Source organism: Tenrec ecaudatus, chromosome 1 (assembly GCF_050624435.1).
Source record: "Tenrec ecaudatus isolate mTenEca1 chromosome 1, mTenEca1.hap1, whole genome shotgun sequence".
NCBI classification, from domain to species: Eukaryota; Metazoa; Chordata; class Mammalia; order Afrosoricida; family Tenrecidae; genus Tenrec; species Tenrec ecaudatus.
This window is the reverse complement of record NC_134530.1, coordinates 172,102,720-172,114,728: the sequence shown is the minus strand read 5'-3', so window position 1 is coordinate 172,114,728 and position 12,009 is coordinate 172,102,720. Positions and strand designations below refer to the sequence as shown.

The window sequence follows — 12,009 nt, the reverse complement described above, 5'->3', positions numbered from 1 at the left end:
AAACCAAGGTAAATGGGGAGTCCATCCCAGGTAGGTTTGGGAAGAGGCTCTGTGAAGGGAGAAGAGGATGGAAAGTGACCCTAAGCTGCCTGCTAACCCCTCCCATGCCCAGGACGCCGTGAGGCCTACTGAAACCTCTGGGGAATGGCAAGTGCAGAGGACGAGCCACGGAACTGTGTGGTATGTGGGGACCGAGCCACAGGTTACCACTTCCATGCCCTGACCTGTGAGGGTTGCAAGGGTTTCTTCAGGTAAGAGCCTCGACCCGGTAGAAACCACCCCCCAAAGTGCCTGCCAGTCAGTCTCCGAGTCCTGGAACATGCCTGAGCTTGTCCCACTACATCACTCCTGTGTCCTACAGCCCACCTACCCTGACTGGCATGCCCCACATCCTGAACAACACCAACACTATAGAAACAGGTGACACGGTAACAGAAAGGCCGCCAGCCACGCTCCATTCACCAAGTGTCCTTATCACGAGCCTGTGAAAGGCTGAGCTGGGCTCTGTGTCAATGTTGCCCGGGTGGAAGCGCTGGCACCACCCGGGGAGACCTTATGCACAGTGCACAGCAGCCAACGTCGTCAGACTCCCAAGCCTTTCAGACCGCATCAGGCTCCTCGTTCCCTGCTTCCCCGGCACTAACAAGACACGTGTCCCGCAGACGCACAGCCAGCAAAAGCATTGTCCGCACCTGCTCCTTTGCTGGAAGCTGTGAGGTCAGCAAGGCCCAGAGGCGCCACTGCCCAGCCTGCAGGCTGCAGAAGTGCCTCCGTGCTGGCATGAAGAAGGACAGTAAGTGGCCAGCTATCTTCCCAAGAATCCACTTTCTGTTGTGCCCTTCTCTGCCCCTGTGTATGCACCCCAGAACAGTCAGACAAGCTTTTAGAAACAAAATGTCCGATGTCATCGTTTCCCTCGGTCCATCCATTGCAGCCACACTGACTGACGACCCTCTTCCACCAGGACTGCTGCTCTTGCTTTCACCCTCTCCCCGGAAGGCCCTTCCCAGGGATATCCCTATGGCTTTGATCTCCTGAACATAGCACCTGTCACCTAGTAGGCCCTCAATCATTATTTTGTGTATTTAATGCTTCCTCTGTGCCACGTAACCACGCCAGGCTCCCAACAGATGATGTAATTGGGCCTCACAGAGGGTCACTGGCCTGAGTTCAGTCCGCCACAAAGTTCGGGCCCGGTATTCAAACTCACGTCTGTCTGACACCCACACTCCTGTTTCTTCCATGATGTCACACTACCTGACAGCATGGAGCAATGGAAAGGAAATGAGAGCAGTCAAAAGATCTTGGTAGAAATTCAATCTACATCGCTTAAATATTCTATGACCTTGGACCTGTCTGGAATTTTTCTAAGTCCGTTTACTTCTCGGAAAAATGAGTGAAAATATTTGCTCTATCTACCCAGAGAGTTTTCAGTTTTCTTTTTTTGGAGGGTTCTTTCATCCAATGAGATTTAACATAACAGCCATCGAAATTACAGTGCTATGCAAATAGGGGGGTTTAGGTATCAAGACCCCTCCCCAACCCTACCTCCCACAGCCCAATCCTTTGACAACTCTGCCGCTTAGCTCCCCACCCTCCGCTTCTCCCCTAGATCACTGTTTCCACTCCGCTTCCGTAGAGGCTGAGGCAACTCAAAACGGCTTCCCTCCAGCCTCTGTTGTTGAATGGGCTGCGGGACCCCGGGCCCAAGGCCTGGCAGAGAGAAGTGGTTTCCTTCGGCCGTCTTGTCCTCCACAGTTTTGTCACACTTCTTGCCCGGACAGTGATCCTGTCAGCAGAAGCCCTGGCCTTGCGGAGAGCAAAGCAGGCCCAGCAGCGGGCAGAGCGAGCAACTCCGCCGCTGAGCGAGGAACAGAAGGAGCTGGTCCACATACTCCTGGAGGCCCACACTCGCCACGTGGGCACCATGTTTGACCAGTTTGTGCAGTTCAGAGTAAGCCTTGGCAGGGCTGGGACTAAAGGAGGGCTAAGAAAGCTGGCCGAAGGGAGGAGGGCTGATTGATAGGACATCTCCAGAGCCCTAACCTGGAGAGACCCTCGGACTGAGACCTCCTCTCTGACCTCTGCAGCCTCCGGCTCATTTGTTCATCCATTACCAGCGCTTGCCCACGCTGGCCCCCGTGCTGCCTCTGCTCAAGCACTTCGCAGACATCAGCACGTTCATGGTGCAGCAAGTCATCAAGTTCACCAAGGACCTCCCCATCTTCCGGTGAGTTACCGCCCATCACCTTTGAGAAGGCAAACACTCCAGTAAATAACACACACCCACCAAAAAGACAACTGGTTGATGAAATTAACCCATCCCTCATCCTTTCCAAGCACTGGGCCTGGAATTCACAGCTTTGCTGATGTCTCCGTCTGGGTAGTAGCTCCTCTCCTCTCCAAGGTCCAGGCTAGGATCGAAGGTGCCCTTATTTCCTGCTCCCGGCAGGTCCCTGCCCATGGAGGACCAGATCTCCCTCCTCAAGGGAGCGGCTCTGGAAATCTGCCACATCTCGCTCAATACCACGTTCTGTCTCCAAACGCATAACTTCCTCTGCGGACCCCTTCGCTATACCATAGACGATGGCGCCCACGGTGAGCCAGCGCCGGGCTACCACCGGGCAGGAGTCCTCGTGCGGCAGGGGGCCGGATGACCTGGAGGACCCTAAGCCTAGTATCTTCTATAGTGGGCTTCCAGGGAGAGTTTCTAGACCTGCTCTTGCGCTTTCACGGAAACCTGCGGAGACTGGAGCTCCAGGAGCCGGCGTATGTGCTCCTGGCTGCCGTAGCCCTCTTCTCTCCTGGTGAGCACCCACAGCCCCAACAGAAGCTTCTGCTCCAGCACCTCTTCCAAAACCTCAGCTCCTTAAATCTACCCAGTGGGTCTACCCGTCTCAGGCCCAGGAGACACTGTACAGCGCCCCCTGCCCATACCCGTTTGCTCATCCCGGCTCCCTATCTTGCAGACCGGCTTGGGGTTACTCACAGAGAAGAGATCGACCAGCTGCAAGAGGTGCTGGCCCTGACTCTGCAAAGCTACATCCAGGGCCAGCAGCCCCGACCACGGGATCGGTACAGTGGGAGTCTGGGGGTTGGAGGTCCCACTGGGGCAAGGCGCTAGGGAGGCCTGGAGCTCAGGATGAATCTCTGGTTCTTTCTTTGGGGAAACCCAGACCCCCTGGAGGCAGCCCTTCCCTCTGGCCATCCCCATCTGGGCAAATAGTCCCTGCTGCTGTTTCACCTCACTTGTTCCAGGTGATTTTTTTTTCTTTTTATTCAGTAGAGATGCAAAGTAGTAGCTCACAGGCTCTGTCTGGTAGCATTCCTGAGATTGATGGCACCCACCACCTCCTCCAGAGGAAAGCAGCCTTCCCAGAGTGTGTGCACTGGGCTCGCTTTTCTTAGCCCTTTGCCGAGCCTCCACTGAGCCAATTCCTCCCATTGCTCATCCCCTCCATACAGTCATTCGCAGTTCCATGGCTGAAGCCAGGGGCTGGCTCAATCTATCCAGACACTGAGGTATGTTTCACCTCTGTAGCTGCTCAGTCCTCAATGAGGCAATTTGGCCCAAAGAGGGGCTCTATCCCCTAGAACACACCCACCTGTTAGACTCTGCTCTAGGTCAGACCCTCCACACCAGTGGTTCTCCACCTTCCTCATGCCTCGACCCTTTCATACAGTTCCTCATGTTGTGGGGACCCTCCGACCAGAACATTATTTTCGTTGCTACTTCGTCACTGTCATTTTGCTAGTGTTATGAATTGTGCGACCCATGTGAAGGGGTCGTTTGAACCCCAGAAGGGGTCGCAGCCCACAGGTTGAGAACCACTGCTCTAGACTGTAGACTTCCATACTCTGGAAGATCAGGGCCTCAGGTTACAGAGCCGACGTTCGGGGCTTGGAGTCTGGAGTCTTTTCCACATTTGGCCTGCAGAGTTCTGAATTCAGAGGGAATGGGTACGGTGAGAGAAGACCTTGGTAGACAGTGGCCTCCTTGGGGACCTTTGATTAATTAGTCATACCAGAGCACCCCTAGAGATCTGACTAGCTTCACTGAGGGGCACTTCAGGGGACCAGGGCCACAGGACAAGACTACCAGCTGCCTTCTTTCCTGCTTCCCTTCCTGGCAACCCCACTGCTTTCTCCAAAGGTTTCTGTATGCGAAGTTGCTGGGCCTACTGACTGAACTCCGGAGCATTAACAGCGCATACGGGTACCAAATTCAGCACATCCAGGGGCTGTCCGCCATGATGCCACTGCTGCAGGAGATTTACAGCTGAGGCCAGCTCACGTCCTTCCCCGGCCCACTTGGGATCCACTGCACTGGGAAAGGGGGAAGGAATGGGGCCAGGAGTTGGGACCAACAAAAGGGAGACCCAGTGGGGGCAATGAAAGACTTAAGCAATAACTGCCTCTTCATGCTGTTGTGGGGGGATGGGGAGTGACCATGGAGACAAAGTCAGTCTCTGGAAGCACAGGAGAGGGAGAGAAGGCCTGTCGCAGAGCTTTCAGAGAAAGCTTCTGGGCTTTTGAAGCCAAAGAGTTAACCCTTTCAACCCTTCTTTTCAAGTCTTGGGAGGCTTTAGGCTAGAAAAAAGTAAGGGAAGCTAACCCCATGCTGAATTTTCTGCTCCGAAGAGCAAGAGACCTGGCAATTTTATCCAAAGGGGGGGGGGGGGGGTGAAAGGGAAACTTGTCCAGATTTACCCTTAATCTTTCCCTTTTAGTCCAAAGCCCCAAGAGCCTGAGGAAGATGACAGTGGGGCTGGTGGGAGGCGTGGGAGCCTCAAACCACTGCCTCGTCAGCTGCTCCTGTCGCAGCTCCAGTTCTGAGGAGGGAATGGTCCTGTCCCCTCTCTGGGGTGCCCAGCGAGATGGGCTCTGGAGGGGGGCCTCGTCTTTGGCCTCAGGGCACCTGACTCCTAGGTGGAAGCTGCTGTGGGGCCCCAGGGACAACCTCAGCCCACAGTGATGCTGAAGCCACAATGGAATCTGTTCCGCCAGTGATTGAGGAATGCTCCGAGGGCTAGGGTGACGGGCAAGGGGGGCATCTTCTTTTCCAGGACAGCACCCACACACCAGTTACTATCCACCAAGCCTGTTGGGGAAGAGAGCACCAAATAGCTTACTCAACAAGGCTTGGAGAAAGAGGTCAGTAGTAATAAGGCAGGCCTTCCTCGTCCTCCATACCCTCAAATCCCTCAGCGCACCCACACATCTTGTGATAATCCTCACCTCGAAAGACCATGTTGGCTTGGGGCAGAGTGAGGTGGTAACCAAAGGAGAAGGTCGTGTCCTGCAGCCTTGTGTTTGCCTCAAATTCCACTCCAACCTGAACCTGGAAACCATGGGTGAGGTCGGGAGAGGAATCGGCATCGGCGAAGAGTAGAGTAGGGCCTAACAGAGGATGAGTAGCACCCAAAATGCAGGCACTGGTGAAAATGTAAGGGCGGTGTAGTCCGGGAGAAAGGGAAGGCAGCATGGCCTGAGGAGGTCCCGAGAGGCGAAAGAGTAGGGCTGACGCTGGGCTGGAGGGTGGGAGGAGTGTCTCACCTGTTCATTTGCTTTGTGGTAATAACTTGCGTGGGCCCCGCCTGACCCTACATTCAGTGTAGCTTCCCAGTGTACAGCTACAAAACGTGGAGGAAAGGAACATTACTGCAGGAGGATCTGGGGCAGGAACCCCAACAAAGTCCACAAATGTGCCTCCCTGTCACTAGGCCCCCTCAGCGCCTACCCGAGTACTTCCCAGCCAGGGTCAGGATGGCTCCCTCTTCACCGGGCCGCCGATGGTACACTAGCTCTCCCCCCAGGACAAGCCGGTGGGTGAGGCTCTGCAGGAAGTGAGCGACCACGATCACTGCAAGGGAGGAGAGATGTGGAGTCGGAGGGCAAGCTGAGAGACTAGAGTCCAGCCCAGCGCACATGGCCCCAGGAACCCTGGCCCCAAGTAGGTTCCTCTCCTAATCCCAGAATAAGCCAACATTAGCAAGTGGGCAACCCAGAAACCCGGCCCGATCGACGCCTCACCGGATTCCCCAATCAGGTCAGGGTTCCCTAGGGTCAGAGTGGCTGTGTAGTCGTCTCCCCTATACTCGCCGTCAAATTGCCAAGTCAGGAACTTGGCCTGCTGCGTCTGGGTGACGAGAACAAGAAATGAAAGCTCCATCCTCCTTCCGTAAGTGGGTGCCTCTGCCCCACCCACTAAAGTGCCCCCCAGGGGGTTGCTCATTGGGAAGCGAGAGGAAACGGCTCAGCGGATGCGGGTACGAGGCAGTCACCTGGAACACAGCCTTAGCGCGAAGCCGCTCTGCCAAGAGGAGCAGGACCTGGGCGTTGAGGCTGCCACTGCTGTCCATGTCCCCGAGCACTGTGGGGAATACCTGTGGAGAGGGCAGAGAGGAGGCTGAGCAGGGCGGCAACGCCTCCAAGCTTAAATCCCAACATCATACATGATCTCCCGAATGGTTCATGGCATCCCTGGCAGGGACCCAAGGGCAAGCCCTGCTCTTCACCAAAGTTGTTCAGAAGACTCAGCACCAAGCACCTGGCCCCTGCTCCCCCAGGACTCTCACGTCTCCTCCTCCAGACCCAGCTTCCAGATGGGCTTTTAGGGAGATGGCCCCAGGGTGGGGTGTCCTCACCTCACTAGGGCTAAGCTGACAGTCCCCGGCATAGACGGCGTGGAGGTGATAGCCCGGCAAACCCAAGGCACTCATATGCACAGTGTGTGCCACCTGAGAAAAGAAGTCCATGGGTGAGAGGCTCGTTGCATCCTTGCAATCTTGCACCCCATCTTTTCCCCACCCAGAGGGGCTTCTTTAGAATGCCACATGCCACAACAGCGGGCGAGGGCCACTAACTGAAAAGCTACAGCCAGCGAGGTAAAGGGAGCTCCACATTCTCCCTCATTTGACCGGAGCGCCTGGCTCGGGCGGAATACAGAGGAATGGAGAGGGCAGTTCGAGGACAGGCAGGAGCACAGGCAGGGCACGGAGGACAGCAAGGAGGGCTCAGGGAAGTGGGAGCACCTGCAAATGGCTGCTCAGAACCTTGTTGACAACGAGCTTCACGCCTTCCATCTGGGCTGGAAATACGTCTGAAGGGGCCATGCGGGGACAGAAAGAAAGACAAGCATAAAGACACACGGAAGGGGAACCTCCCCACCCCTCAGTGAGGTGGTCTCCCCTTTAGATGAATTGACCTCCTTTCGAGTCCTGCACAGAAATACTCCACTGTATTGGGGCACCTGGTCCTCCTGGACGCTGGATGCCCAGCTGTGGCTGCCCCTTCCTGTTCCCATCCCTGGGCACCATTCCTCAGCGCGTTCCAACTTCAGATCCTGTCATGCCAAGGTCTCACCTTTGCAGAGCCGGTGCAGTTCATCGAAGCTCCCAGGGTTGGGCAGAGGCTCCTCCCGGCGGGGGCTCCGGCGGGGCACGGCCCCCATGGGTGCCAGGCCCAATGTGTTCCCCATTTCAGCCCACAGGAGGGGGGAGGGGCTGGGGCTGGCCTGGGAAAGGACGCTATTGCTCCCTCGACCCCCCACGGGCCCCACCCCCCATCTTCAGGCTCCCCATTCCCAGCCACTTCCACATGGTGGGACGCTGGACCTGAAATAGTAAGAGGAGAGGGCACCGATGGAGAGATGAACCCCATGCACACACCGGTCCCAGCTGATCCTCACCCCCACCTGTCACCCCGTCACCTCTAGTCCTAGCCGCTGCCACAGACGTCACCCAGCTTCCCAGTTTTTCTGTTCTGCATTCCCGGTTCGCCAGGCCCGGCTCACACGGAAGAGAAGCCCTTACCGCGTCAGACCCGCTTGCTGCCCCTCTCCCCACGGCACACCCCGGTCATCTTGATGGGGGCGGCCATCTTGAGTAATGGCAGAGTAGGGGCTTCACGGTGCATTTTTAGTGTGGTCACAAACGCCATCTTGGAAACGGGCGAAAAAAAAAAGGCTATCAAAGAACCAACCTACCTCCCCGTTCCCTATTGGGCCCCGCCTTCTTCTCTCAGCGACCAATGGGAGAGAGGAACTAGAGGAGTGACGGGTCTCCAGGCCCAAGCGCTCCAATCGGGCGCGGCTGCGGCAGCACCTTAAACGTGATTGGTGGACCGTGGACTTCCCTCTAGGCGGCCTCTCCAAGGTCGGCTGACGCTGCGCGTGTGCTGGACGCTAGAGGGAGCAGCTTGCACTTGGGCCTCCGGAGCGCCCTCCAGACCGCCGAGAAAGCAGCGGTGCAACCTGGACTCGTGGCGCTCCTTTGGAACACTAGTGTGGACCTCTGAGAATCCCCGGCGATTCCTCCCGAGCGCCTTCCACTCCACGGCACACCTCCAATAGGTCCTGCTTCCCCACAGCCCTGGGAAGACCACGGCACACACATCCTGTCCCCTCCTGGTGGAATGAGGGTGGACGTGAGAGCAGCAGGCACTTGAGCCTTAGTCCGAAGAGACTAAATAGCTGACCCTGAAGAACCACCTTCCCCCGCCAGACTGGAAAGATGACAAATAAAATCCAGGAATGCAGAATCGGGTCCCCAAATGCACTCCATCCCAGGACCTGGGGCACAGCCATGAGATGGCACTGGCACACTCAAGACGCCACCAGAGGGTGATTGAGAATGGAGGATTTCATGAGCTTTGATCTGTCACACACACACGCACGCACACACACACACACACACCCCTCCCCCAGGAAGTATCCCTTGAGGACACTGGTCAAAGATACAAATGCCTTTGATATCTATTTAGCCGATTTTTGCCTAAATGCCTTGGGCTTAAGGGGATGAACCTTTGCCCTTCCTCATAATCAGGGCCGATCATGGGCTACGGCCCCGCCTTGGCCAGAGGGATGCCAGTGCCCCTGCTGATTCAATATTGACAGACCCAGAACTGATAAGGTGAGCAGTTGACCTTTAACCTTTAGCTTGGTCTCTTCCCCCCTGCCAGAGACATCTGTTAGGAGGGGGAGAATGGGGAGCTGCTTTCTCCATTTGTTTTATTGATTGATCAGCCCCCAGGAAAGTTCTTCTGAACTTTCATGTTTTTTGGTTCCCACCCCCGCCATTTACACATTAACTCAGCAAGGGGACAGAGTCACCTGCCCTCTGCCCCTAACCCCCATTCTCCAGAGCCCCATTCTCCTCCATCTTGGCCTGGATTTCAATACCCTTCTCCTTTCTCTTCTTTCCCCAAACCCACTCTGCTAAATTGCCATAAAAATGGCATAGGGGTGAGCGTGGGTATGTGTGTGTGTAAAATTTGCCTGGATGGACTGAAGCGACCATAGACTAAGGGCTTGCTATGTCAGGGCTTTCCAGAGAAAGAACTAGAGCCTGATTTCCCGCAACATTCAAAGCTAAGAATGCCCAGATTCGTTGCCCACCCCGCCCTCCAAATAAATGAATCCCCAAAGTTCACCCTCTTGGCCTCCACTAAGCCCTGCAGCCCCAGCCCCTCACTCCATCACCATGAGTCCCCATGTGTTTGTCCTCACCTCCCCCACTTTTCCAACTTGTTTACTGCAACTCCCCCTACCCACCAGCCCTCCCCACACTCTGTGTCACCTGATAGGAGGAGGGGACGCAGTCAGGAATATAGATCTACTGCCTCCCCATCAGGCTAGTCACAGACACCAAGGACAGAGGTACCCACTAGGTAGGTGCAGTGAGCAGGAAGCTCTTGCGATATCCAATGAGGGCTGGGTTTTGTGGAAAGCGAGGGAGCGAGCAGGTTGGTGAGGTGGGGTACTGAAGCCCACTGGATTCCCCTTCTGTTCCTAGGCCACCTTCCCTGTCGTTACCACCATGAAGCTGCTTGCAGTGTCCGTGCTGCTCCTCACCATCTGCAGCCTTGAAGGTGGGTGAGCTCTGGGGGCCCACGGAGGATGGTGCTGAGGGTCCTAACTGCCCATCTGTCTGCATTCCTAAGTCTGGGTCTGACAACGGCAGGCTCAAAGGGGAAATGATCCCCTCTTGAAAACCCAGAATTGGTTATTTGTGGAACCAAATGAGAAGAGTGTGTGTGTGTGTGTGTGTGTGTACACAGGTGCTGTGGTTCGGAGACAGGCGGAGGAGCCCAGTCTGCAGAGCATATTCTCCCAGTACTTCCAGACTGTGACTGATTATGGCAAGGACCTGGTGGAAAAGGCCAAGGCCTCCGAGCTTCAAACCCAGGCCAAGTGAGTCACAAGGAGGGGGAAGAAGGCAGGTCCAAGGGAGAACTGAGCACCGCGGTAGGGGCTAAGGGCATAAAAAAAAGAAAAACCTTTCTATGATACCTCCCCCCCCCACCCCGCCCCGCCCGATTCTACTAGCCTCCTAGACAGAGGTATCAGGAAAGGGTCCTTGAATTTCTCTCTCTGCTGTAGATTTCTTTCCTCCTCCTGGGGGCTTTGCCATACCAGGATAGATCAGGCACTAGAATTTGGGGATCTGGTTCTATATTCTCTGAGCTCCCACTAAAAATCCCCTCCCAGGGCCCAGGGTCCCTCAAACCCAGGGCCCAGGGTCCTTGCTTCTGCTCTCACAATGCCAGTGAGCCAATTCCAATTCTTCGCAATCTTATAAGACAGACTACAACGGTCCCTGTGGGTCTCCAAGACTGGGACTCTTTATAGGATTAGAAAGCGTCTGTCTCCCTTGGATCGGCTGGAGGTTTCAAACTGCTGACCTTGTGGTTAGCAGCCCATTGTAACCTCTATGCCGTCAGGGCTCCAAACTGACTCTAACCCTCCCATATCCAGGACTTACTTTGTGAAGGCTCAAGAGCAGCTGATACCCATGGTCAAGAGGGCCGGGTCCAATCTGCTACAGCTCTTCAACTACTTTGCGGACACAGCCAAACCACAGCCTGCCACCAAGTGAGCTGTCCACCCGCCGTGTGGCATCCTCATCTGAACCCTAAAACTCGCTGCTCAGGCCCAGAGTCCCTCTCAATTCACCCGCGTTTTCTAAATAAACCAATACTGAGAGTGAAACTGTGAGCCTGCTGTGTCTTGGAGTTGGGAGGAGATGGGAGAAGTCGGCGAGGAGTGGGGAGGAGGGACACAGAGCGATCGGATTTTAGAAGAAGGGTCTTGGAGCAGGAGAGATATTGTTGAGGAGCCAGAAACAAGTTCCAAATGGCAGAGCGGGGGTGCCTGTGATCCTTAATTCTTTTCCAAACCCCAGAAGTCTCAGCTAGATGCCTGTCTGGTGAAGGCCCATCCCAGACTCCTCCCCTACTATTCTCAAGGTAGCTTTCTTTTTGTTTTCTTTTTTAAATCATTTTATTAGGGGCTCTTACCATTCTTATGTCATTTTCATAACATTTTCTTCCTGCTTGAGCCCTTGCTATCAGCTCATTCCCCCGCCCCTCTCTCAAGGTAGTGTTCATAGGGCTTGCAGCTAGCGGTGGCCCTTTCCAGAGCTGGCCCGTGTGAGGCTGTGGAAGAGGAAGAAACTCGGGGAGAACAGTGAAATCCAAATGGAATGGAAACCAGGCGGGACTGATGCGGGCGGGGAGGGTCACAATCTCAAAATGCAAAGTCAGGGATAAATGAAGCATTTTCTAGTTAAAATGTGTTCCCACTTTCCCTTTGAACCTGTTGCTCCCCTACTTTGGCTCATTTCTCATATCTCCCCTGAAGTCACCTTACCCCTAAGACACTGGAGAGGGCTCTGGTTTCTTCCCTGCCCTAACCAACCTCCTCAAGCTGGCCTTCAAGACTCTCACCACTCATAACTACTTCTTTCTTCCTCGAATCCTTAATATCTTTTGGGGGGTTTTACCTCAGGTGGCAAAACGTGTGGGTTCAAAGAGATCGCAGTCTGAATTCCAGCTCGGTTATTTGCTCGGTGACCTTGGGCAGGTTAATGAATTCCAGAGTCTGAATTTCCACACAGGATTAGTGGAATGAATAAATAGTGCACTGAGCTAGAAAATACTTTGAAAAGTTTGAGTCCCTATGCAAAGTAGAGCCCAGCACTGGGTTGGCAGGGAGACTCTGGACTCTGG

At 55.0% G+C, this 12,009-nt stretch overlaps 3 protein-coding genes across 4 annotated transcripts; 2 read left to right on the top strand and 1 right to left on the bottom strand.

Annotated features, from left to right (window-relative positions):
- Positions 1 to 144: 144 nt before the first annotated feature.
- Positions 145 to 4,291, top strand: NR1I3 (nuclear receptor subfamily 1 group I member 3). The gene is made up of 8 exons (XM_075563953.1): positions 145 to 251; positions 663 to 793; positions 1,785 to 1,954; positions 2,091 to 2,230; positions 2,453 to 2,598; positions 2,679 to 2,802; positions 2,950 to 3,075; positions 4,154 to 4,291. The coding sequence occupies exons 1-8, from the start codon at positions 145 to 147 to the stop codon at positions 4,281 to 4,283; spliced, it is 1,074 nt and encodes a 357-aa protein (XP_075420068.1). The 3' UTR covers positions 4,284 to 4,291.
- TOMM40L (translocase of outer mitochondrial membrane 40 like) lies at positions 1,593 to 7,940 on the bottom strand. 2 transcript variants are annotated; one of them, XM_075563940.1, is made up of 10 exons: positions 7,815 to 7,940; positions 7,366 to 7,616; positions 7,035 to 7,102; positions 6,648 to 6,740; positions 6,285 to 6,386; positions 6,034 to 6,139; positions 5,741 to 5,863; positions 5,557 to 5,633; positions 5,239 to 5,341; positions 1,593 to 5,101 (listed from the first exon to the last, which is right to left on the bottom strand). In XM_075563940.1, exons 2-10 carry the CDS (start codon positions 7,478 to 7,480, stop codon positions 4,962 to 4,964), a joined length of 927 nt encoding a protein of 308 aa, XP_075420055.1. In that variant the 5' UTR covers positions 7,481 to 7,616; positions 7,815 to 7,940; the 3' UTR covers positions 1,593 to 4,961. The 2 variants fall into 2 exon arrangements, with proteins under 2 accessions (XP_075420055.1, XP_075420045.1); XM_075563930.1 differs by having other exon boundaries at positions 7,712 to 7,902.
- A 1,878-nt stretch (positions 7,941 to 9,818) lies between these two features.
- APOA2 (apolipoprotein A2) lies at positions 9,819 to 10,877 on the top strand. The gene is made up of 3 exons (XM_075540802.1): positions 9,819 to 9,870; positions 10,060 to 10,192; positions 10,757 to 10,877. The coding sequence occupies exons 1-3, from the start codon at positions 9,819 to 9,821 to the stop codon at positions 10,875 to 10,877; spliced, it is 306 nt and encodes a 101-aa protein (XP_075396917.1).
- The last annotated feature ends 1,132 nt before the right edge of the window (positions 10,878 to 12,009 follow it).